General features: G+C 41.6%; 1 protein-coding gene across 4 annotated transcripts in view; it reads left to right on the plus strand.

Annotated features, from left to right (window-relative positions):
* LOC115131144 (collagen alpha-1(XVIII) chain-like) overlaps window positions 1–26,670 on the plus strand; it is a 180,355-nt gene that overhangs the window by 80,406 nt on the left and 73,279 nt on the right. For 2 of the 4 annotated variants that reach the window (XM_029662769.2, XM_029662820.2), the window contains exons 1-2: window positions 5,349–6,860; window positions 24,810–25,351. In XM_029662769.2, coding sequence (XP_029518629.2) covers window positions 5,477–6,860; window positions 24,810–25,351 — 1,926 coding nt within the window. In that variant the 5' untranslated portion in view covers window positions 5,349–5,476. Of the gene's footprint in view, window positions 1–5,348; window positions 6,861–24,809; window positions 25,352–26,670 lie in introns of those variants that run through there. The other 2 variants (XM_029662899.2, XM_029662980.2) reach the window with 2 other exon arrangements.

Here is a 26,670-nt window from a genome sequence, read left to right on the forward strand (position 1 = left end):
TAGTTTAGTTTGAGACGTGTCATGAAAGAGAGGAATGTTTTTATATCAAAGCGGTGTGTGTGAAAACAATGGAGACGGAGGAGACTGTGACCAGTTCTTCAAGCACAAGAGAGGTGATGCAATGCAAGCTTTGCTTACCCAGGATGTCAGAGGTGGCAGCCTACACAAACTCTGCCACGAACTTCAGGAAATATTGTAGAGGTAAGATAACTAGCTCGCTAGTATAGATAGCTATCTAATTTTCATGACACGGTATTTAGAGAGACCTAGGATTTTTTTGCTATGTACTGTAAATTGTCTTTGTAAATTAGGATAACGTTAATCTAAAAGCCTGAGACTCAGTTAGTCCAACTGTGCATATATATATATATAATTGTACAATAGGTACAGCTAGGCATGGACTCATCGCAACGTTAGACAACTTGTTAGGTCTGAGAACGTGATGAACTCACTACAGTCCCAGTATCTGAGAATAAGTGTGGAAAGTCTGTCTGCTATTGTAATGTCCGTGATATGATGAACTAAGTTGCTACGTAAAGCAGAATTTATTAGCTGAAATATTCCATATTTGTATGTTGTGTATTTACAACTAAACAGGTTTGGTCTACACGAAACATAATCTTGGCACAATGACAGAGGACGAGACAGAGCAGCATTCATCACATGAAGATGATTTCTTCTCATCACTGATGCCAAAAAGGTCACAAGGTACAGGGGAGTTGGATGGGTACCATGCCTGTGTGTCAGACAAGATGGACTTGCTTTATTCCTTTCCTTACATAAAGAAGCTGTCCCTCAGAATGAACAAGGGCCTGCCTGCCTCTGTGAACTTCTTAGCCGTGTCGGACTGCTCTTCACTGCAAAGCGAGCCAGGATCGACTTGATTCACTTTGACAATCAGTGCCTGATGAAATGGAACAGCATGTTCAGCATGCTCAGAGAGATGTTCAGAGAGAAGTAGGCCTTAGAACAGAACTCCTTTTGTTTTTGCTCAAGGAACACTAAATAATCTAATGTACTCTGTACATGGAGCCTATATATAGTTTGTCAATCTAATACAGCCCGTTTTCTATTTTGAGGAGTTTACTCATTAATTTAGCATAGGAAGCTAGCTCTGTGATCACGCTGGTGGGAATGCACATTGCTTATGTGACTGCATAGGACAACACATCAAGTCCACATCAAGTCCAAGTCCAACCAGGGATCATCAACTAGATTCAGCCGCAGGCCGATTTTTTTTTTTTTCAGCGGATGGTCTGGGGGTTGGAAAAAGCAGGGTCGGCAGGTAGCCTAGCAGTTAAGAGTGTTGGGCCAGTAACCAAAAGGTCACTGGTTTGAATCGCAGAGCTGACTAGGTGAAAAATCTTTAGATGTGCTCTTGCGCAAGCCACTTGACCTTCATTTCTCATGTAAGTCGCTCTGATAAAAAGCGTCTGCTAAATGACTAAATTGTAAACATAATTACAAATCATTTTTAGACTGCAAATTGACCTCAAGAAGCCCACACAGATGTAATGTTTGACTAAGACATAATCATTTCAAACCTTGCTTACATTTGTATACGATCACGTGTCTCTCTATTATGAGTGGGAAGACTAGGGACAGATTTCTTAAATTAAAATCACTTGGATCTGATTAACTGGTACTATTACAGTCTATTTTGTCCACAAATGAAACATGTATTTTTGATTGATTTATAGAAGACTCGGGGGTGACAAATAAAAGGACCCGTGGGCTGCCAGTTGGGGAACCCTGTCCTAAACTATGATAATCAAAGAGAGTTCTAAGGGAGATTGGTGTTGTGGATTTTTATGACGTTGTGACCACAATGAAAGAGTTATAACTTGGACTGCAAATGGAAATAAATCAATAAACTGCTTTGTTCTAAAGTTGTCAGCACCTCCTCTATCTCTTGTGGTTGCGGTCAACTTAGTTTGGAGTGACTTGTTAATTTCCTTAGAAACTGGCAAACAATCAGCAACAATGTACATTTCATTTTGACAGTGTTGTGCCAATATCCTCTCCAGTGAGGGAAAATTATATTATGAGTCCATTAGCCTTTGTTTCCACTACAAGTGATCATTATACAGTCCCAAATCATCCTTTCTGCTCTTAATTGCGAACCTCATGTGGCCACTGGGGAGAAACGCATGAGAACAATATACTAGATTAGTTAAATCGCTGGATGTGTCTGCAAATTTTCCGTGCCTTACTGTACACTTACATTTTTTTTTTTACTTAAGACTAAGTGTAGTCGGTCCTTAAGCACTGCAGGCTAGGGATGCACCGATATGACATTTTTGGCCAATACCGATATCCAATATTTTCCTTGCCAAGAAAAACAATACCAATATTAAACATTTTAGTGGCCTTTTAAGCATTATAGTACAGTTGAATAATTACACAACACACACACACACACGGACGCAGAGGTCTAAGGCACTGCATCTCAGTGCAAGAGGTGTCACTACAGTCCCTGTTTCGAATCCAGGCTGTATCACATCCGGCCATGATTGGGAGTCACATAGGGCATCGCACAATTGGCCCAGCGTCGTCCGGGTTTGGCCGAGGTAGGCCGTCATTGTAAATAATAATTTGTTCTTTATTGACTTGCCTAGTTAAAGGTTACACACACAGATACCACACCACACTGACCAAAAAGTTATTTTGTTGGCATTTACGTATGTCCCCATTAGGATTAGATCGTAATCAAAACCTATTTCTTTCACTTACTTGTTATGCTCCTTCGTTATTCATTTGTTCAGTCGTTTCATTCTCAACCAGGATTTCATCATACATGTCAAGCAGTGAAGTTTCAGCTCTGTCTGTCCGTGGCCTCTCTTCCTCAGTGTGCACTGTCAATCAATCAATCACATGTATTTATACAGCCCTTTTAACATCACCCGATGTCACAAAGTGCTGTACAGAAATCCAGCCTAAAACCCCAAACAGCAAGCAATGCAGATGTAGAAGCACGGTGGCTAGTAAAAACTCCCTAGAAAGGCAAGAACCTAGGAAGAAACCTAGAGAGGAACCAGGCTCTGGGCGGTGGCCAGTCCTCTTCTGGCTGTGCCGGATGAAGATTATAACAGAACATGGCCAAGATGTTCAAACGTTCATAGATGACCAGCAGGGTCAGATAATAATAATCACAGTGGTTGTAGAGGGTGCAACAGGTCAGCACCTAAGGAGTACATGTCAGTTGGGCTTTTCATAGCCGATCATTCAGAGTTAGAGACAGCAGGTACGGTAGAGAGAGAGTCCAAAACAGCAGGTCCGGGACAAGGTAGCACGTCCAGTGAACAGGTCAGGGTTCCATAGCCGCAGGCAGAACAGTTGAAACTGGAACAGCAGCATGACCAGGTGTACTGGGGACAGCAAGGAGACAGGACAGGTAGTCCTGAGGCATGGTCCTAGGGCTCAAGTCCTCTGAGAGAAGAGAGAGAGAATTAGAGGGAGCATACTTCAATTCACATAGGACACCAGATAAGACAGGAAAAATATTCCAGATATAACAGACTGGCCCTAGCCCCCCGACACAAACTATTGCAGCATAAGTACTGGAGGGATATCTAGAGGGATATCTTCAACCACCAACCTACTACCCTGAGACAAGGCTGGGTATAGCCCACGAAGACCTCCCCCACGGCACGAACCCGAGGGGGGCGCTAACTCGGACAGGAAGATCACGTCAGTGACTCAACTCACTCAAGTGACGCATGGAAGAGCACCAATAAGCCAGTGACTCAGCCCCTGTAATAGGGTTAGAGGCAGATAATCCCAGTGGAGAGAGGGGAACCGGCCAGGCAGAGACAGCAAGGGCGGTTCGTCACTCCAGTACCTTTGCGTTCACCTTCACACACCTGGGCCAGACTACACTCAATCATAGGACCTACTGAAGAGATGAGTCTTCAATAAAGACTTAAAGGTCGAGAGCGAGTCTGTGTCTCTCACATGGATAGGCAGACCATTACGTAAAACGTATTTACGGCAGGACCAAATCGGAAAGATAGTTAGGAGCAAGCCCATGTAATGCTTTGTAGGTTAGCAGTTAAACCTTGAAGTCAGCCCTAGACTTAACAGGAAGCCAGGGTAGAGAGGCTAGCACTGGAGTAATATGATACATTTTTGGGGTTCTAGTCAAGATTCAAGCAAACTGATATCATTCTGACAGATAAGCTCTAAACCAGGCCAGAACTTGTCCGTGTAGACCAATTTGGGTCTCCAATCACTCCAAAAGAATGTGGTGATCGATGGTATCACTGTCACTGTGTCCGTTTCTATCTTGTCCAGCTGTGTATGTAACATTTCACGTAAACCCTGTTTCTTGTCTACATCAAAGTAGCGGTCCTTGTACCTAGCATCGAGCATGGTGGCGACACAGTAAAGAGGCTCAGAGAGAATGCCACCAAATGATGCCACCAAATTGGTTTTCAGATGTGCTAACATAATTGCAAAAGGATTTTCTAATGATCAATTAGCCTTTTAAAATTATAAACTTGGATTAGCTAACACAATGTGCTATTGGAACACAGGAGTGATGGTTGCTGATAATGGGCCTCTGTACGCCTTGTAGATATTGTACGCCTTGTAGATATTCCATATTCCAAATCAGCCGCTTCCAGCTACAATAGTCATTTACAACATTAACAATGGCACATAAGCCCATTTTCAAAGGGGTTAGTTGTTTTTTAGGGTCAGTCGCTCTTTAAGAAATTGTATTATTAGACTATTCTCTGGATCATAATATACAAATTTGACATTGTTTCTTCCTAGCCAAAATTGATCTTTGCATTACCGCTGTCATATGACAGATAGCTAATAGGCTATTTTATAATTTGTCTGGTGAAATTAGTAAGTGAATGTTCACCACATATGTTTATCTTTCACAGAAATGGTGGAGTATGTAATGCATTTACAGTTTACGTTTATAACCCTCTAGACTTCAGATTAAATGACATAGGTAAACAAGCAAGACCATAAAACCCTGCACATTCTCTATGCCCTGCCATCATGCGCCTACAATTTTCACATACTTTAGTTTTTTAAGATAGGCTAGTGGACTTTCTACTTTTCATGTTTGTACAAAGAGGTTAACTCAGGGGGAACAAATGGCCCTTTTCTGTAAAACATTGAAAAGCACCAACATTTACATTGAAAGTCAACCAGCTTTTTTCTCTAAAGGTATCCTTTCTAAAGAGACCCTTTTCACTGCTGGGACAAAAGGAGGGTAGGAGGAGGAGGAGCTGTGGGAGGGAAAAGTTACAAGGGCAACCAATAAGGATGAGACCTCCTTATCCCCGCCTTCGAATTAAGGCACTTCTCTTCACTTTTCCCCCTCTGTCTGGTGGTCTGCAGTGTGCTGGAGGAGAATGGAGCATGTGGAGTGAATCGGTGGCAGTGGGCATGTGACATCACAGTTCACTCTGGGAACCTTATCAACACTGCTGGTGGAGTACATTTGGGCAGCAGCGGGATGGATTGCAAGATTGGATTCCAGCTGAGTATCTCCCTTTTAGTGGTAGTATTGGTGGGCCGTTGTGAGGCATTGTGGTTTTCCTGGGGCAGTACAGATGGCACCACTGAGGCCCCATCGCTTGACAATGAGGGATCTGGGAAACCAGTGACTAGCAATGAATCACCAACGCCGGAGAACATTGAAGAAGTGGGGGCAGATATCATTGGCATAGAAAGCGGGATACATAACTTTGCGCAAACTTGGAACCAGAATGCAAAGGCCACGGAGGCCCCCAAGCTGACCACTGTGAGGTCAAAAGCCAGGAATGAGCGCCCAATGGAAAAGGGTGCCAGCCGGCCCACGTCAAGGGGAAGCAAACCTGGTAATGACATGTCCACAGTACAGGGTATGGGATCTGGTCTCTGGGAGTGGTCAGGGGTTGGGAGTGGGTCTGGATTTGGATCCTGGTCGGGATTTGGGTCTGGTTCTGAATTCGGATCTCGGTCTGGATTTGAATCTGAATCTAGTTCTGAATTTGACTCAGAGTCTGAAATCAGACATGGGTCTCAAATTAGACCTGTGTCTGGAATTGGGTTTGGGTCTCAATCTGGATCTAGCATTGAATCTGCATCTGAACCAGGAGCCTCTATGTGGGATAGCCAGGAGGGAACAGTTTTACCCACAGACCTCATCGGTTTAGCAGAGAATGTCAATGTGCTTGCAGGGAAAGAGAATGTGATGCTGGGTATTGTCAAGGTGGACCTAGCAGAAAGTGTTTTGGATGAGCACAACAGAACAGCTGAGTGGAATGCTACGGTTTTCCCCATAGACAGTCAGCCCGTCCCAAGTGTTAATGTCTCTCTTGAGACAACTCCCAGTAACAGAAGTAGCAAAAGAGTAATTGACAGTAGCTCTAGTTGGAACGCCAATAATTTTAACTCGACAGAGTATTCTGATGAATACACTGTCTCGGGTGATTTTCTAACCCCTTTTGACAGCAACCACTCTCTCTTAGCTACTAGTGAGACGCCAGCCCCGGAATCCCCACGTTGCTGGCCAATAGATTTCCATTTGCCTTTCTGCAAATCCATGGGTGGCGACAGCTTTGTTTTGCCCAACTATTTCAATCACAGCAGTGTGAAGGAGGTCCGGGCTGTTTTGGGCTCTTGGGCGTGGCTCTTGAGGTCGCGCTGCCACCATAGCCTGGAGTGGTTTTTCTGCCTGCTGCTGTTGCCCAGGTGCCCCCGGGGCCTGCCACCGCCTTTGCCTTGCCGCAGCTTCTGCGAGGTCCTGCAGGACAGCTGCTGGACAGTCCTCGATGAGGGCAGCCTCCCTATGGAGTGCCACTCTTTGCCTGATGAGGACGATGGGTATCAGTGCTTGTCAGTTAGTAACCAGAAAGGTAATCCCTGGTAAAAATGTATTCCCTTTTTGGAAATCCATTTTCAACCATCCCCAATCCCACCCCCTGTTTGTCTTTTTTTGTCACCCAGTAGTCCTTGGACATTTATCTCGTGTTTTTTGGGCTAATCCTGACACAGTGTGTTTTAAGTGCATTATATGAAGGTTCAGGGGACTAACCAGTGTATTTCTGTTTGCAACTCAACCCTTCGGCAACAACAATGGTGTGTGCAAAGACTAAACAAGCATGGCACTAGTGTTTTCCTCACAACCCAAACCGGTCGCATGTCAATGTATGTCCAAGTCTCCCGGTTGGCAAGTGACTAACTAAAATGTATAAGAATGTGTCACACACACACATGAACGCACACACATTCCCCAGAGGTAAAATATATATATTTTTATTTTGGATAGCTATAGACTTTAGCATAATGTAAGTTAGGTGCAGGATAAGTAGTCTACTTTTGAGGGAGAGGGACTTGATGAAGCTGAAGTTGGAAGTTTATGTATATAGAGTTTGAGATGTAATAAAACCAGAGTAAGGGGCTAAAGGTCACAGTTGGATTCCGTGTTATATGATTTGTCCCTCCCAGACTTAAATGGAGTATTTATAGAGATATTTTATTTCTTTCATGTGCACTTAAAGGAGTGAAGGACACCCCAGCATGTAGTGTACATTCTATACATAATCTTTTGGCATGCCATCTTTATATCAACAAGCTGTCACATGTATTCATAGAATAAACCATTGCAATACACATTACAAGCAGTACATGGTATCTTTGAAATGAAGATGATTACATTTTGGTTGTATGAATTGCTTGTCGAAGTTTGTGCATTCTGCTCTCTACATGGTCAAATGAGCTGTCGTGTTACATTGAGCACAAGGGAAGTGATTATTTTATTTTTGTGATTTGGTGTGATACATTCAACAAGCCAACCTTTGTGTGTGAATATACTTGCATGACAGTTGATCTTATTTTAGCTTGGTGACTGTTTCAACTTGGAGACATATAGACACCAGTTGCAGGTATTTCAACGGCCTTGAGCATGATGGGGGAAAGATAAATGGTACTGGTAGAAAAAAAATGTTCCTTTACCTGTCCAACATAAACCCTGTTCAGTCTGCATATAAAAGTGGGAAAATTGCTTTCAGCAACAAACTTGTTTTGGATGCTACTGGGTGCACATGCAACATTTTTGTTCTGCTAGTTGGGTAGAAGTTGGGTTGAGCAATAATTTGCCTATGCCATCAGTGTACCAGGATGGTAGCTCATTATATTCAGTTAAGTCAGCTCTCAGCCGTCACTGACCTTTCTAGCCTCCGATCTCATGATTAGATCCCACCCTGCTGGTATGGTACAGTGAGAGGGGGCTCTCGGGATTCACTTTTGGCCTAAGCATGCCGTGGCAAAATCTCTAAACCACATGTTGCGCTCCAATTGACTTTCTTCTCTTTGCCAGGTAGTAATGTGGAAACACATATGCTTATGGTTTCTATGTCAAATGAGTGCATTTTCTTTTGTAGGCGTTTTTCTGAATCTGCACATAACTTTTCAAATAGTTCAGCAGACACATTTCCTAAAATGGAAAAACATGAAACATAAAACTATTCTTACAATGTTGGAGAGGAGGTGGTGTAGGTACACTACATGACCAAAAGTATGTAGACACATTCTTGTCGAAAATCTCATTCCAAAATCATGGGCATTAATATGGAGTTGGTCCCCATTTGCTGTTATAACAGCCTCCACTCTTCTGGGAAGGCTTTCTACTAGATGTTGGAACATTGCTGCGGGGACTTGCTTCCATTCAACCACAAGCACATTAGTGAGGTCGGCACTGATGTTGGGTGATTTGGCCTGGCTCACAGTCGGCGTTCCAATTCATCCCAAAGATGTTTGATGGGGTTGAGGTCAGGGCTCTGTGCAGGCCAGTCAAGTTCTTCCACTCCGATCTTGACAAACCGTTTCTGTATGGACATCAATTTGTGCACAGGGGCATTGTCATGCTTAAAAAGGTAAGGGCCTTCCACAAACTGTTGCGACAAAGTTGGAGGCACAGCATAGTCTAGAATGTCATTGTATGCTGTAGCATTAAGATTTCCCTTCACTGGAACTAAGGGGCCTAGTCTGAACCATGAAAAACAGCCCCATACCATTATTTATCTTCCACCAGACTTTACATTTGGCACTATGCGTTCGGGAAGGTAGCTTCCACCAAACCCAGATTTGTTCATCGGACTGCCAGATGGTGAAGCGTGATTCATCACTCCAGAGAACTCGTTTCCGCTGCTCCAGAGTCAATGGCGTCGAGCTTTACACCACTCCCATAACAGCATTTTCAGTTGACCGGGGAAGCTCCAGCATGTCAGAAATTTGACGAACTGACTTGTTGGAAAGGTGGCAGCCTATGACAGTGCCACGTTGAAAGTCATTGAGCAGCCATTCTACTGCCAATGTTTGTCTATGGAGATTGCATGGCTGTTTGCTCGATTTTATACACATGTCAGGCACGGTTGTGGCAGAAATTGCCGAATCCACTAATTTGAAAGGGTGTCCACATACTTTTGTGTATATATAGTGTACATTTCAATGAATAAGTAATTCAAAAAGAAGAGACACCTTGTTTGCCCTATTAAGACCCCATAAATGTTTACAATAAGTAGTTGTTTAAAGATACTGAAAATGGCTCCAGATTACGAAGTTGTCAAGTAAATATAGTGGTGGATAGTGATGCCATTTCACCCTGATCAGGGTGGTGTATTTGGAGTTTCAGTGCTCACATTTATATCATCCGGCTTTACACAATCTCTTTTTAGAGTGAATCTGAAAAGTCTCAGAAATGTAGGAAACACCAATGTGATTCTCTGAAACATTCAGAGTATGTGCCAGACTAAATTAAATAAGTCACATTGTAAATGACCTCAGGGCAAGTCATGCTCTGCACTCATGTTATAAAATGAGTCCTTGAGGGCAGGAATTTTATTGCCGATATCTAAGAGCAGTAGTTCAGCAGTGAGGCTGAGGCATCTGTGCTTGGTATTGCCTATTAGAGCTGCCTTGAGGTACAGCTCTATTTATCCATTACAGCCTATCATCTAGGTCAAAAAAATCCTCCTGTCAGACCATCTGGTTGCACTCACCCACATCATGGTCCCTTGGTTGAAGTCCATCAGCCTGTGCAAAACAAATGGGTTTTGGGTGTAACAAATGGCTCTCATATTACTTTGTTTTTGGGTGATCGCTGAGATGCTGAGTATGCCACATTAACATAATTGCCCTAAAACATGCACAAATGTGTGATTTACTTTTGTAAACATTTTTGGTCATACTGTATAGTACACTACTCATGTGGTACCTGTTACGATAGCAAAATTGCTTGATTTTCTGAAGTGAACTGCAGTGGTGCAGCTCAGTGTTGAAATGTTAACAGGTTGACGGCTTCAGCTTTCATTAGACTGCAGGTCACAGTTGAATAGCCGAGCTAATGTGTCACAACCTGTAAAGACCAACCCTAAAGCCAAAATCGGTCTGTTTCGTTGTTTATTAGCCCAGGGTAACTCAATATGGGTATTTTCCCAACCCCCAACACTCTTCCACCAAATACTTCCCTCGCTGGTAAATACTTTAATGGTGTTGTGTTTGTGTGCTTCGTCATGGCTACTGTTTCAGACACTTCCCACTATCTACAGTTCCTGTGGACATCGTGTGTGGGAGAGGGCACTTTCTTTATCCCTATCTGTACCCCCTCATGCCCCCACTTGTCATTTGAATGGTGATGGGCCGCTTATGGAAGAGTCTCTCATCGCTTCCCTTCATAATTCTGAGCCGGAATTTGGGCGGGTGCTCAGTGGGTTCACAGGGGGTTGTCATGTTGACTTCATCAGGGCCCTGCACAGCAGAGTACAATGAGGCAGTTTACACACTTTATATATGGAGAGATGTGTGGGAGGGTCACTGCCCATGGGAACATTGCACTGCTGTTGCCCTTATGCATGAGGGGATCAGATAGTGGGTAGTTCAACCACTTCAACAACTGGGAGCACCTCAGTGGCATGAAATCAAATGGTTTTACTCATTAGCCATGTTAGTAATGTCTAGGGTTTTGTCATGGTCACTTGCTTTCCTTTGAACGATAAGCGGTTACAGATTTCAGGGTTGTTGGGGTCAATTGCATTTACATTTGATTTGTTTTAACGTGGCAAATTGGAGAAATGTCCAAGAAAGTCCTCTTTGAAAAGAAGGAGACATTGGGTAAGGGCAATGACTGACCTAGTATGGGGTCCATTCCTGCAGTGGTCAGCAGGTGGAGCTAGTACCTAGTTATCCATGCTCTTAGATGCCCCCACATTTCTATATCATTAATGATATTCTCCCTTCAATGTGTACCATACCAGATTATGACCTGATGATGAATGAAATTGTCTCCCTGACTTGTGTATACATTGGCCTATATATAGCGTGATGTTCCGTATGAATCTTATGACCATGGAAAAATGGAAAAGAAGAATGACCTGTAAATATTTGTTGGCACCTCTCCAATGCATTGTTTTCTTTTTGTTTTGTGTTGCTTTGTATGCACTTACATCATTCAGTAGGCCTATTGGCCATTTCATAGGCTACAGGCCTGCCTACCTCTGGATGGGATAGGGTGGGTGGGAATAGAGATAGGAAAGTCATGTTGATGTTAGGCTGTATATGTATGTGTATGTGTCTTGTTTGTTTATTTTGGTCTCGTCTGAATAAATAAACTATATAAAAAAGGAGACATTGCTTCATAAAAGGGCAGTCTGCTGTTCAAACGATAACAAAGTAGTCACCCCGCCTCTGCGGGATGGAAAAATGTAATCACTCTTAAATTCATTGACTGGATGCAAGGACTAACCAGCTATGATGTCAAAATTATAGTTTGAACAATGTTTTAAGGCTCTACAGTGTTGGTGTACAATTGCATTGATTACAAACAAACGAGTAAAACAAGTTTATATGTTGGGTTATAGTGGGGTACGACAGTTGAACTAGGCTCATGAGGCATTTATATAGTTATGTTCTTAAAGAATCAATTGGTATAATAGCCCAAAAATCACAATTGCCCATGTAGTTTAACTTGAATTTAACATTTCTGGAATTGACTGAATTTAAATAGTTAATCCCAACGTCTCTAACTGCTACGGTGGTCCGTATGTCTTCCCCACTGCCAGACAAACTCTGGCAGTGGGATCCTGTATATATTAGGGTACGTGTTTGTGTTTTTGTGGCTTTGCGGTTTCTATTCCCAGGGGTTCATACTATACTGTGTCTGACACTGATAATCCACAATGCAGTGGTTCCATGCAGGGAGTCTAATATTGTATCCCATGACAGGAAGGCTTAAAGCTGGCAGAGATCTCACGCAGGTGTTCGCCATGGAAAAACGTTTCTAAGCTGCACTCTGAGGGTTCCAATTATGGGCACAATGTTCTCAATCGTTCACTGACAGAAGCTCCTAGCTCCCTGGTTTCTGTTACAATGGGAAGGCCAATTAAATGGTCCTTAGTATAGTAGAGATACAGAAGTCATTTTCAGCTGGAGTATGACCATGCAGAGTACCTCTTGATTAAACAGTTTTCAATTACTTTTGGTAATTTTGGTTGCCATTTAGTTTTATCCAGAGCTATTTATTGAAGCATTGAAGGAACACCCTGCCAAATTGCTCAAGGCATAGCATTCCCATCTCGTCATTTTCTGAGGTGATATGATTAGGGCCCGGTACCGAGTCTACAGAGCTTAAGTGGTACCCACTCCGTCAGCACTTGTCTTTTTGGAAATCGTGCTCAAATCTTACTACTGGCGATGTCGTTAGAACGCTATGGTCATATTCAAAGAGAATGCAATTTAGGCCTCGTCACCAAAAGTGCAAAAATGTTGGATGCATGGAAAGGGTACAACCTGGTGGTCATCAGAGTGCAATGCATTTCTTTCCCATCCACATTTGAATATGACTTTACCTTGAATGCATCCTCCATATGCACCATTGAACTCTCTCACTTGTTTCCAATGGGGAAAATGAATGGGAAAATAAGTTGGAAGTTTCCTTGCCTGTCTGTGTGTTATTTAAATAAACAACTTGTTAACACAGAAGTCCCAAACGCTAGTGTCATTTTAAGATATCAGAAAAATCCTTCCAGACATTTTCGCACAGTGAGGTACAAGCCAAACCAGATCAAACCAGACACATCTGATCTTCTAAATTGCTTAAATGAAGCAGTCACACCTCTTTACTCAATGAGGTTCTGTTTAACTCCAATAATATAATAGACAAAACTCAAATTACCAACGAGTTGAACCAACATTTTATAGCAGCAGGCCATTTATTTGAAAGGGGCAATAAGGACAACTCTGAAAAGACTGATGATACATGCATCTCTGATGCACCCCTGTTCAATCACAGACATGCCTGCTACTGTAAATGTTGACCAACTGTTCTCTCTTCAGCAAGTCACTACTAAGAAAGTTCTTGACGCTCATTTAGTTATTGGTGTTTAAAAAGTCCACTGGGGCAGACATGCTTGACCCGTGTCTTCTACGGCTTGCTGCACCTCTGATTGTGGAGCCCTTGACACATATTTTTTTTATCTATCCATTCTCTTGGGTATTAGTCCTTTGTTCTCTCACTCCACAAAGGTAGTGATCCCTGCGATCATAATAATTAGCGGCCAATCTCAAAACATGAATGTTTAGCAAAGAAATGTAGAACTCTTGATAAATTCTCAGGTGTGGTCCTTTTAAGATTGTATTCTGAATTCTATTCTGAATGAAATTGTATTCTGGATGCTCAACAGGACACAGCACCATCTCGGCTGCTTCTCAAGTCATAAATTACATAGGTAACGAACTACACAGGAAACCGCACTGCGATGCCCTTTTATATTGATCTGTCGAAAGCATTGCAGTCCTGCTACAGAGGCTACCCGTAATTGGTCTAGACCGAGCGGCCTACGGCTGGTTAAAAAATTACCTGCACGATAGAAGTCCTGTATATCTGCTGATGGAGTTCAGTCTAATTTTCTTAATATAACCAAAGGAGTGCCACAAGGCTCAGAATTAAGCCATTTACTGTTGATTACATTAATAATGTTAGCTTGTCCCTGAATTATAACTGGGGCCTACATCTCCATCCGGATGCCCCCTCAGTGCAGCAGGCCATTAACGACCTTCAGCTTTGATTCAGTTCAAGTATTGCTTACAGATCTTAAATTAGTGTTAAATGTTGATTAAACCAAGTTTGTTGTTCTCCAGGTCTTGTCAAATTTAACCTAAACATCTGCGTAGCGGCACCTTTAAGGGAACCTAAATTAAGCCAAACCCTCATTAGTATTTAGGCATTTGGATTGATGAAAACGGTCTATTAAAACACACATTGAATAACTGAGAAAGATAGGTAATTAAGATCGGTTTCCTTTATACAAATAAATCCTACCTTACTTTTGAAAACAGGAGGAAGATTGTTAAAGCATCGCTCCTCCCAGTACTTGACTATGGTGATATAATCTACATGCACACAGCAGCTTCTGTTTTAAAACCTTTAGATTCAGTCTATTACTCAGCCCTGCATTTTTTATCACAGGAGACAATTTTCATTCATATACAGTAGTTCTGTTGGCTGGGAGTCTCTGACTACCAGAAGTGTCCAAAATTGGCTGATATTTGTATATAAAGCAGTTCTCCAGACACTCCCATACTACCTCACCACTTCTTAATTGGAAATCCAGCCACCATCAGATTTGCTCTCAAGACTGGCTGGTTCTAGAAGTTCCATGAGTCCGGGAGATTGCTTTTAGTTATTGTGCCCCTAGAGCATTGAATGACCCGCAGGCCACTTTGAGCCTTGAATTTCTGTGGTGAAGGAGAACTGCACTTGTTTTGATTGATTTGGAATTTTATCTGTCGCTTTTGAATGTGATTTGTTTTAATTGTAAATGTTGATTCATTTTTTCCAGAGCACCCTTGTAAATGAGACCGTGGTCTCGATGGGTTTCCCCTAGTTAAATAAAGGTTACATTATTGTGTTTTTTTTTATTGTCATTTGTGCCACTATATATGAGAAATATGAGAAAAAAGTATCTGTACAAAAAACAAATCCCTTTGGAATGGTGATTGTTTACGTATTTTATTTCAACCCTAGATTTTCAAATCTCTTATTCCCCAAATATTTAGGAACCAACCCCAACAGGACCCTTTCAGAAGCTGCACTTTTTTTCTGCCTGATTAGCATATATCAAGTATTGTTAAACTGTCAGTGGATGACAAAAGCTTTTCTGGGGGTTGAATGGAGATCCTAGTTAAAATGCTAATATTATAGGGCTGGGCAGTATACCGGTATTGATGCATGGACCGGTTTAGTTTTTTTCTTTACCTCCTATTTCAATGTTTTGGTTTGTTAAATGTGATACGGCACTCCATTTTTATACTTTACTCCACTACTTGAGTCTTCTCTCTCCGTCTCTCTCACCAAACTCCCCCTGTCACTCAAGGAGTGCAGTTGTTGTTGCTCGGCCACAAGATCGTTTGCCGACCGTTCACTCTTCAGTTTGCATGGTCATTGCAGCAGATGCAACAATATGTTGATGACAACGATGCTGCTTTCCACTTTGCTTCTGAATATAAAATTGCAACTGTTATATAATTACACTTAGTTTGTGTGCAATATGTTACCATCTACAAACAGCTAATTGTCTTTTCATAGCAAATTGTGGCTAAAATAAATCATTAGTCACTAATCGCTAGTTAGCTCGCTGGCTAGCTAACTAGCTAGCTAATAAATGTACTGAGTCAGATAAACGTAGCTAGCTAATGCAGCCTAATACCTGTGCTGGTGTAAGCTTAAATCAGCATCTTCTAAATCAGAGAGGAATAGATGCTGCTTAGTGACATGAAGTAAGATACGACATTTAATGTAGCCAAAGATGATAGGATCCGACTCCCCTGGGAAACACTGACCAACACTTTGGTTCCTACCCTGTGACAATAACGCCTCGATAGAGATCCTACTAGAATTCAAATTCCTAATTCTATGAATGCCTCCTTGGCTTTTTAATTTGGTGTCATGTCAAACAACACTGTATTCAAAGTGCCCACTATTCCATTCTGAATAATCATTATATTTCCATGATTCCAACAGTTCACCTAAGTGTTTTGACCTAGCCTAGGCAGCCGATAGTGGCAGCTAGATCTGCACTATCATCTAGGATTGATGTGCAATCCCGGTAATACACTCGTGTCGCCCGTGGACCGGCTCATACATAAAGCATCCTCCATTCAGGGGATAATTTTCCTCATTAATTAATTGTATTGGCGAGCCAGCAGATTTTCCACCACCATTTTTGGATTTTCAGACAACTTAGGATGTTGCACACCGCATTCAGCCAAGGGTGTGCAACGTCCTAAGTGGTGTGAAAATACCAAAATGGGCGTGGAAAATTGTGTTAAAGCTAGTTAAAGAGGAAAATGATACCCTTTAAGCCTGAATGGAGGATACTTAATATATGAGCCAGTCCACAAGTGACACGACTGTATTACCGGGAATGCGCATCAACCTTAGACGATAGTGCAGATCTAGAGGCCACTATCGGCTGCCTAGGCTAGTTTTGATTTATCGCAATTGCAATATTTTGTTAAAAATAAGTCCTAGATTTCTTTACCCATATCGCGCAGCCCTATGTGGCAGTGTGTAAATTGGCTCAAATTATATAAACTTTTGTTTTGAAGTTTCTTTGAACAGAATAAAACAACCTGAATTGAGAAATCCCCATTTAAAATCACGTAGAATGTATGTGTTGCCACTCTAGGGTCATGCACAACTCATAGAGCAAACGTAAAACTTTTATTATTAGTAAACATAAAAGACCACCAAAGACCGTCAAAAATGTGAAACATATTGTGATATGATATTTGGGCCATATCGCCCAACCCCTGCACACAGACCAATTTGTTTTCATCATTTCAAATGACTCACTGCCTTTTAGACGACACAATACGGGTGCATTCACCGACATCAGCAAAGGCATTCCTTTAGCTTTACGTTTGATGGGGAAAGTCTTACAATCATAAATCATAAAGCCGGTAATTCAATTGGCTTCCGTTTCTCATTGTTTGCCGTTGTTTTTGACGAGTGATTGATTCTACATTGTTTAATAGGCACGTCAACATATCCCAGCTTATGTCAGTATGCTGAGCAACATAGGTCATTTTAGGGACTATGGAAAGAACCACACTGTGGATGCTTGTCACTCAGCAGCACACATTGCCATGAACTGTCAGATATGTGCCTAAGATATCAACTGAGTCTCCCTTGATATTGTTTATGGCCATGCCTGTGGGTGAAACTAGATCTGGTCGGCATAATAGGTGAACTGTTCCATAATGAGGGGGCTTGTGTTTGGGAAACTCAGAATGCTGTAGGAGCACACAGTTCTGGGAAAATTAGGACTTGTGTCATAGGATTGGCAAGGCACATTGAAAGATCAGATGACCGTATCATAGGAGAATGAGGTAAGGGCATTAAGAAGGTGGAGAGGAGGCAAACTTTCCCTCCAGATGGAACGTTATGATCGCAGACTGAGGGACAAGGCTCTGTTTGTCTATTGTCACAAGACACAGATCTTTGTCTTTTTGTTTTATCCCAAAAACCCTGAGACACCCCCACGTGTCAGCCAAAGTGCAACACCCCTGCAGACGTTTAGGGGTAAAGTGGTGCCTTGCACAAGCGCAGGAAATTCTGACTAGGACCTTGATGTCAGCAACCCTCCAGTTGCCGGCCCACTCCCCACCAGACTTTTTACCATTGAGAACTGGCAGAGAGAGTTAGGGGGGTTCCTGTGTCGACCTGCAAGCGCAGGCCTGCCCGTCCATCTGTGGCCCCTCGAGCTGTCATTCTCACTTTGTCCTGACTAACATCTTGTAGGGCAGTGCGATTGACGATTTATTGTTTTCTGTTCAACAGTCATGAACCCACAACTCCCTCTGGTGATTTGAGTGGGGCCCTCACTTGCAGCAACAAATCCCTAGTCCTGTTTAGGGTCATATGTCTGCTTAATTCGGTCATATGTGACAGACCGGCTCGATTTGGTCTTATGTAGCAAAATTTGAAATTGTGTATTTTACATTGGATGAAAGTAGAGACCCAGAGCTAGAAAATGGTACGTCCTACACTTCAGTTGAGGAACAATAGGAAAGTAATTCCGCATTGAATGTTGATAAACGTGTCACCTCACTTTTGAGAAATTGGCCTTTGAATGTTTTGGTACACCTACTGAGAGCTCTTCTTTGTCTACACCCATTCAGCATTGTTTACACCCTCTTAAGCTTTAGCCCCACCCATCTAAGGGTTGATCCGCGCGTTCTGTCCTAACAACAGCAGTCAAGCACCCAATCTAACTGGCTAACGTTGGCTAGCTTGCTAAGAGAATAGCTCACTCTGACTATTTTCCTCTGCCCTAGCAGAGCTGGTTAGGTTGTTTTTATGTTATCCAGAACATTGTTGACTGCAATTGTGCTGCTGGGAACAATTTACGTTTTTTTTTGCCAACATTTACTGGCACCGGCCATATTCAATGGGTGTTGAGCATTCGTAGATGTGTCCGTTATTCTGCGCTCTGGCTATCTAATCCGATTTCTGATTTCTCTTTCGTTTGAGTGTGCCAGAGTGCAGAATAATGAATTTACCAGCTACATCTATCAACAGTTGTCACAGTGACATCATTAATATTCTATTGAAATGGTTACTTGCATAGTGGAGTATTTTATTAAGACATGTACAGTGGGGCAAAAAAAGTATTTAGTCAGCCACCAATTGTGCAAGTTTTCCCACTTAAAAAGATGAGAGAGGCCTGTAATTTTCATCATAGGTACACTTCAACTATGACGACAAAATTTGAAGAAAAAAAATCCAGAAAATCACATTGTAGGATTTTTTATGAATTTATTTGCAAATTATGGTGGAAAATAAGTATTTGGTCACCTACAAACAAGCAAGATTTCTGGCTCTCACGGACCTGTAACTTCTTCTTTAAGAGGCTCCTCTGTCCTCCACTCGTTACCTGTATTAATGGCAGCTGTTTGAACTTGTTATCAGTATAAAAGACACCTGTCCACAACCTCAAACAGGCACACTCCAAACTCCACTATGGCCAAGACCAAAGAGCTCTCAAAGGTCACCAGAAACAAAATTGTAGACCTGCACCAGGCTGGGAAGACTGAATCTGCAATAGGTAAGCAGCTTGGTTTGAAGAAATCAACTGTGGGAGCAATTATTAGGAAATGGAAGACATACAAGACCACTGATAATCTCCCTCGATTTGATCACAAGAACGGTGAGCAAAAATCCCAGAACCACACGGGGGGGACCTAGTGATTGACCTGCAGAGAGCTGGGACCAAAGTAACAAAGCCTACCATCAGTAACACACTACGCCGCCAGGGACTCAAATCCTGCAGTGCCAGACGTGTCCCCCTGCTTAAGCCAGTACATGTCCTGGGCCATCTAAAGTTTGCTAGAGAGAATTTGGATGATCCAGAAGAAGATTGGGAGAATGTCATATGGTCAGATGAAACCTAATTGGAACTTTTTGTTAAGAACTTTAGAGTGTACTGCTAGCTAGCTAACAGTACACTTTAATTTGAAATGAAAATGACTTTCTAACAAAATTAGAAACCTGTAATGTCTTAAAATGTTGCTAGGTAGACTTTCTTACCCGTTATACATGGATGGCTGCTTCTCCCTCTGTCATAGATGCCATGGTTGCCCTTAGTTTGAAGATGTAATCCGGAGACAGGTGTTTTCTCCATCTCCTTAGCTGTCATACTCAAATTCCACTGATTACAAAATTCGATCCAACAGAAAGTGGAGAGCAACACTTATGCAGTTCTACTACGCAATATATATATATATATTTTTAACTCGTAAGACAGGATTACCTACACTGTACTGACCAACTCAAATAGACAGAAGCGTGCTACATGGCAGACCGTTCTGAACTCATCTCTCGGCATGTCCAGCCCACTCATTATCTCAGCCAATCATGATTTGCGGGAAGGATGCTCTTTTTCTGTTGCTAAACCAACTTGGCTCATGATTTAACTATTGTATTCCTATTTACAGATGGCATACAAGATGACAGTTCACATGTTCTAGAAGGCATTTCTGCCTCTCCTGTAAAGTAGTGACGTGTGACATATGCCTAGATTCCTGAAACGAGTCACATATACAGTATTATGCATGTTGAACTTTCAAATCCAACATTATAGTGTTGGTATCGCACATTAGTGTCTAGCTGTGTTGGAAAACAGAACATGACCCACTTGAGAGTTGTTTGGCTTTTTCTTCAGTTCTGTCAAATGATGATCTAATCTCTCTCACACTGATAGATTGGCAATGCAATAAGCGAGACACAGGAAGGACCCCCTGTTATTTCCTTTTTTAAATTAAGTTTCTAGGAGTGCTCTTCCGTAGCTTTGGCATTGGGTTAAGTAGATTACCTCATATATTTTACCTTTCAACCTAACCACCTTGCAGGCCCTAATGGCCTACACTTCTCATAGATCCCCAGGAGGACTTTGAACCTTGTGTAATGACTCATAGAACTTGTTTATCTGTCATCTGAAGGTTCTCAAAGAATGTTTTGTAAAGGAGGAAGAACATATCAGCTGATGCTCAAAAATGATCAAACAAACTTGTAGAGGTTTTGTAGAAAAAAAAACATTTGTTTTGCATTACTTCCCATTTGAAGTGTCTTCTTTATCCTTGACTGATAAGATTTTTATCTCCCATAAATTCAATATTTATAAAGATGTATTGATTTATATTTTTGAATTAGAATTATAATGAAATAGGACAATTTGTGCAAGGTTATTTGCTTATCACCGTGCGATAGAGGTGCATTTTCTCACTACAAATCACAAGATGCGGATTTGAGGTCGAGAGGACACACACGTCTTTGTGTTCTCTGTTTCTTTCCAAAACTTCCCCCATTATTATACACTGATCCCATACCATTCACCCGGGGTGACGGAAGAGGGAGCACAGATATTTGGGGAACACAGCTGTAGGTTTCCTGTTGCACTGACATGATGGCATTTAACAGATGTCACCGAATTAAAGGGGAACTGTTGTGTGTGTGCTGAAAGGTGTTAGAGTAGAAGTCAGGAATTATTTTAAATAAATTCCATAAAATGAATGAATTCACTGATTCCATTCGGTCAAATTCAGGAATTGATGGAATTTAAGAAATCTATCATTATTTTGTATTTTTTTTATGGAATGAATTTCTTATGCAGAATTTATCCTCATGCAGAGAATGCAGTGCATGATTATCTTCTTCTACTTACAAAACTACAGCCTGAAAAATCTTAGACCTACATTACCAGTCAAAAGTTTTGTCGCACCTACTCATTCAAGGGTTTTTCTTTATTTTACTATTTTCTACATTGTAGAATAATAGTGAAGACATAACTATGAAATAACACATATGGAATCATGTAGTAACCCAAAAAGTGTTAAACAAGTCAAAATATATTTTATATTTGAGATTCTTCAAAGTAGCCACTGTTGCCTTGATGACAGCTTTGCACACTTTTGGCATTATCTCGACCAGCTTCATGAGTTATTTACCTGGAATGCATTTCAATTAACAGGTGTGCCTTGTTAAAAGTCCATTTGTGGAATTTATTTCCTCCTTAATGCGTTTGAGCCAATCAGTTGTGTTGTGACAAGGTAGGGAGGTATACAGAAGATATCCCTATTTGGTAAAAGACCAAGTCCATATTATTGCAAGAACACTTCAAATACGCAAAGAAAAATAACAGTCCATCATTACTTTAAGACGTGTACCTTTGATGTATTCACTATTATTCTACAATTTAGAAAATAGTAAAAATAAAGAAAAACCCTTGAATGAGTAGGTGTGTCCAAACTTTTGACTGGTACTGTGTGTTTCTTTGTGATAATCTTGTGATCATAATTATGTGTTGTGATGAGTGTCATAAGCATTCGGTTTACATGTACATCTACAGTATACCCCTAGAACAAGAATCTGGGTGATAATATCTCAATGGTCTTAGGAAGTGTTTTCAGTATTTAGTGCATCTGATCTAACTGAAGCATACAGTGTTAATTAACTCTGTTTCCAATTGAGGTACAATCAAGGATGACCATCCTCCCTTTTTTAGATTCACTTTTTTTCCAAAACATGATTGCGTGAGAAGTGATTCAAATTTAGAAACACAAAGGAAAAAGCAGCCGGAGGCACTTGTTAGAAAAAGCTTACAAAGTCTATTCAATCAGACTTCCCGTTTTCTGTTCAGCTGTGTCGGATTTTGTTAACGATCTTGTAAGATCCTAGTCACTTCAAATTTATACAGACAACGAAAAAGGTCCACAGACACTGGTCGTACACTTTGTGCCATGCAATATTACATACAGTCAGTCATATCCCCCTTGGATCTATTTGAAATGCTGTCGTTTGAAATCAAAAGAAGTATGGGGTCACTTAAATAATGATTCACCCATTTTGAATGCTATGTTGTTTTTGCGCATCTCTCAGCGATGTTCTGTCGATTACCTGGGTCATTTCATGATTTCATCTGTATCTGAGCTATTCCCGTTCAAGCATACATACATTTGGCCGGTATGACATAGCATTTAAGACTCCCAAGTGGTGCAGCTGTCTAAGGCACTGCTTTTTGGTGCTAGAGGCATCACTACAGACCCTGGTTCGATCCCGGGCTGTATCACAACCGGCTGTGATCAGGTGTCCCATAGGGCGGCGCACAATTGGCCCAGTGTCTACCGGGTTATTAGGGGAGGGTTTGGCCGGGGTAGGCCGTCTTTGTAAAATAAGAATTTGTTCTTAACTGACTTGCCTAGTTAAATAATATAAAGCCTCTCTCACTACACTGGAAGTTAACAGGAGTATGACTTATATCGCGAAAATGTCTATCATACATGTCAGATTTCAATACTGGCTGATGTCATAACATGGGAGGTTGTCTGCTCTCGAATGAGCCATTGATCATGCTTTTGCGATATTCCAACCTCAAGGAATTTGTAATTTAACAGAGGGACTAACCCATTTCTCCTATATTGATGGAGCAGTTTGTTTGGCGATTTTACAGCTAAATAGCTATTTCACATGCTGATATTGACTTTAGTATTATTGTAGCTTCGTCCAGCCAGCCCATAGAGAGAGCATTGCATTGTGGGCTTCGTAGTCGACTTGAGCTGCAACAGATTACCGCAACGATTTTCACATGTTGCTACCAACCTGTAAGGACAAAATGAAACATTTGCTCACAAAAATATTTTTCTCACATATTAGTGTTATGTAACACTGGGAATTATAGGAATAAGCGGCACCACACCCTAATAGCATTTATATTCATTAAATATGCACATACTGTGTTTGCATGTGACACAAATAATTTTTTCTGGACATTGTATGAAGTCAGCCTACATTTTTTTGTTTAATTTTGTTATGACACTCTGGACTTACACACAGCAGATTGTGGATAAATATTTATTTCATAATATCTGTAAATACTTTTGAGGAAAATGTCCTCTAGAATTTTTTTGACAACATATCAACAATTCCCTATGTATAAGTCTGAAGAATTTTTCAAGAACCACACAAATTGTGATGAATGCAGATGCTTCTGAGAGGCTGAGAAAAATGTGTTGGCATGCAGGAAGAGTCTGACTTTCGGGAAAAGTACACTGAAATTAGACAACCAAATGCCAAACAACTATTTAGACCCAATCACCATCTCTTCAAAGTCAGTTACTACATATATTCCATATATATATATATATATATATATATATATTATCTATGAAAAGGACTTTTATATTATGTGATTCAATGAAGTGAGCTTTGAAATTATGGATGGATGTCTATTTAAAAGTGGTTACAATTCATGACATTTTGATAATGCTAGTATGATAAACTAACAAAAATATACATTTTCATCTACTTTTTGAAATGTTTATTTTAAATGGACCAAAATACCCCCAAAATGTCAAAATTGATAAGGAGCTGCAAAAATGACATTTTTGCGTGTGGTGCCTGTCCTTAACTGACCCCATGTTAAAACCAATCTTAGACTGGTTAGCATGGAGTTCCCCTTATCCAATGTCAGTGAGGGAAGAATGTCATGTCGGCATGCATTCACAAGGGGCTTTGGGCTAAAATAACTCCATCTGTTGAAGGGATCTAGATTCTTGTAGGTCCCAGGAGAAGTGTTCTCCCCATGCTTTTTGGGGGATGTCATAGTTGCTATTAGTTTTTATAACCCACTCCATTATTTGAAGGCAGACAATAGGAGTTGGCTTGTTTGAATTTGGTCCTTTGAGAAATGCTCACATATAGGGTTGGCTTTCAAAAGTTAAGAGCAAAAGGTCATTGTTTACTGTAGCTTTGCAAAGTATTTTAGCACAGTGGTTTGTTTGGCTGTGTGTCAGTTGCAATACACTTCAGCCATATAATGTATTTGTTTGTAATGTTTCCCTGATATCTAATTACCATTATCGTGTGGAGTTGATTCACACGTTGATATGCAATGCACAATTTATCTTGAAGTTGTGATGTATGTTTTACAAGTCCAAGGAAGTTTCCCATGTCAGGTCATATTTCTCTTAAATATTAGACCAGGAATCATTGAAATATCATTACGTTAATGCAGATCTTCAAGTGACTCTGGACACTGGGTTCATTAACATTGATGCCCCCCTTCCCTCCCAAAAAAACCTCCCAGAACACTACAAAGAAAGTGTTGGCGGTCTGCTTTTACCTCGCAAAACCCACTGTGTCAAACCCCAACACACTAATAGAGCACGCTAACCCAATCTCGCCATGCAGCCCACCCCGTCATCGGCGTTTCCTGTGTGCTGTGTACTAACTTCCTGTTTCTCTACTGTAGATGAGATCGGTGTCTCCCTCCTGCAACTGATCGGGGACCCTCCCCCAGACGAGATCACTAAGATCTATGGTCCCGACAACAGCCCCGGCTACGTCTTCGGTCCCGACGCCAACACGGGCCAGTTGGCACGTGCCCATCTTCCCAGCCCCTTCTACCGGGACTTCTCCCTCCTCTTCAACCTGAAGCCCCAGTCCACCAAGGGCGGAGTCATCTTTTCGGTCACAGACGCCTCGCAGAAGATCATGTATGTGAGCGTCAAGCTGTCGCCGGTCAAAGCGAACAAGCAGAATGTCATCTTCTACTACACGGAGCCCGACTCGCAGGTGTCGTACGTGGCGGCCACCTTCCCCGTGCACAACCTGGCCGACCAGTGGACCCGCTTCTCCATCTCTGTGCTGGACGACAAGGTCACCTTCTACATCAACTGCGACGACCAACCCCAGGTGGTACGCTTCGAGAGGTCCCCGGATGAGATGGCGCTGGAGGCCGGAGCCGGGGTGTTCGTGGGCCAAGCCGGAGGGGCCGATCCCGATAAGTTCCTGGTATGTATCATGCTATGACTGGACTTTTTAATATCAGAGTTGGGGTCCGTTGTGTTTCAACTTGGTCAATGCGAAAATGTGTCATTTGTAATTTCCTGGATTGAAGGACTTGAAAGGCAATTCTACTCCAAACTCTCTTATATTTTACTCAGGGCCCTATCCTGAATAGCCTATTAGCCTATGGCATAATAATAGCATAAGAGTAGGATCTGTAGTCCGCAATTCTGGCTCAAACTTGAGCAGAAATCAGAACGTCCTATGCAGTCCAAGATTAATTCATAGTTTTGACTTATGTGCACTTATCTCAAGCCCTACTATCCTTATAACATTTCCTTCTTGAGAAATATATCGGTGTCAGGGGCAAGTGGAATCGGAAATCAGACCAGTCAGTGTTGCCCTCCTAGTCAGGCTGATTCAGACACGTGAAACCGAAACTGTCGTGTTTGGCAACCCCTTTATGATTTGATTGCCTTTAATTGGCCTGCTTTAAATCAAAACATAAACGTGGTCTGACCCCGACCATCCCCTGTCTCCTCCGGGGAAACACAGAAGTATAATTGGTGGACTTCATGGTGGGGTGTCAATTAGCTCCAGTTGGCCCTCCCCTCCATCCCCCTGTGTAAGTGCTACAGCTGACCCTACTGCCGCTCTGCAGCACCCAGCACACAAATACAGGTCTCCCTGTAAGCAGAGGGCACAAGCAGACAGGTGCTTCTGTGACCAGGACAATTGGCCTTATGTTCCGAGCACAAGCAAGATGGTGCCTATTGACGGTGCCCTTTGTTTAGTTTTTGCTGACATCTGAATTTGTTGTATCTCCTCATTCAGTAGATTGTAGGGTAATATTTAAGCATATGAATCACATAGTGGTCACTAATATGCAGTTTAAAAGTGTATAAATAAGTAGCTAGTTAGGTCTTTGTGTGCTATAAGCTATTCATCAAGCCTTTATTCACTGTTTTATTTTCTACTTGTGTGAATAAGGAAACAATGAATATGCTACTTATATTGCAAATCAGTGGCTTAATGTCATTCCTATACTGAAGTGTTACCAGTTGTACATTCAAATCTGTAAAGACTAAGACCTAACATTCTGAGAATGAACCCTGTTTGAAATGAATGAATGAAATTGAGTACATTTTATTTCAGAATATTTGGCTTGCGCTGGGACAATGTTGCTAGGATAAAGCAAAAGTTGAGATTGAACTTAAATTGATCCCGCTCCAATAATAAGATTCAAGTCAGTATCGTAAGCTAGTGTTTCCCAACTCCAGTCCTTGAGTACCCCATACATTACTCATTTTTATTGTAGCCCTGGA

The sequence above is a fragment of the Oncorhynchus nerka genome, linkage group LG1 (genome assembly GCF_034236695.1).
Source record: "Oncorhynchus nerka isolate Pitt River linkage group LG1, Oner_Uvic_2.0, whole genome shotgun sequence".
NCBI classification, from domain to species: domain Eukaryota; kingdom Metazoa; phylum Chordata; class Actinopteri; order Salmoniformes; family Salmonidae; genus Oncorhynchus; species Oncorhynchus nerka.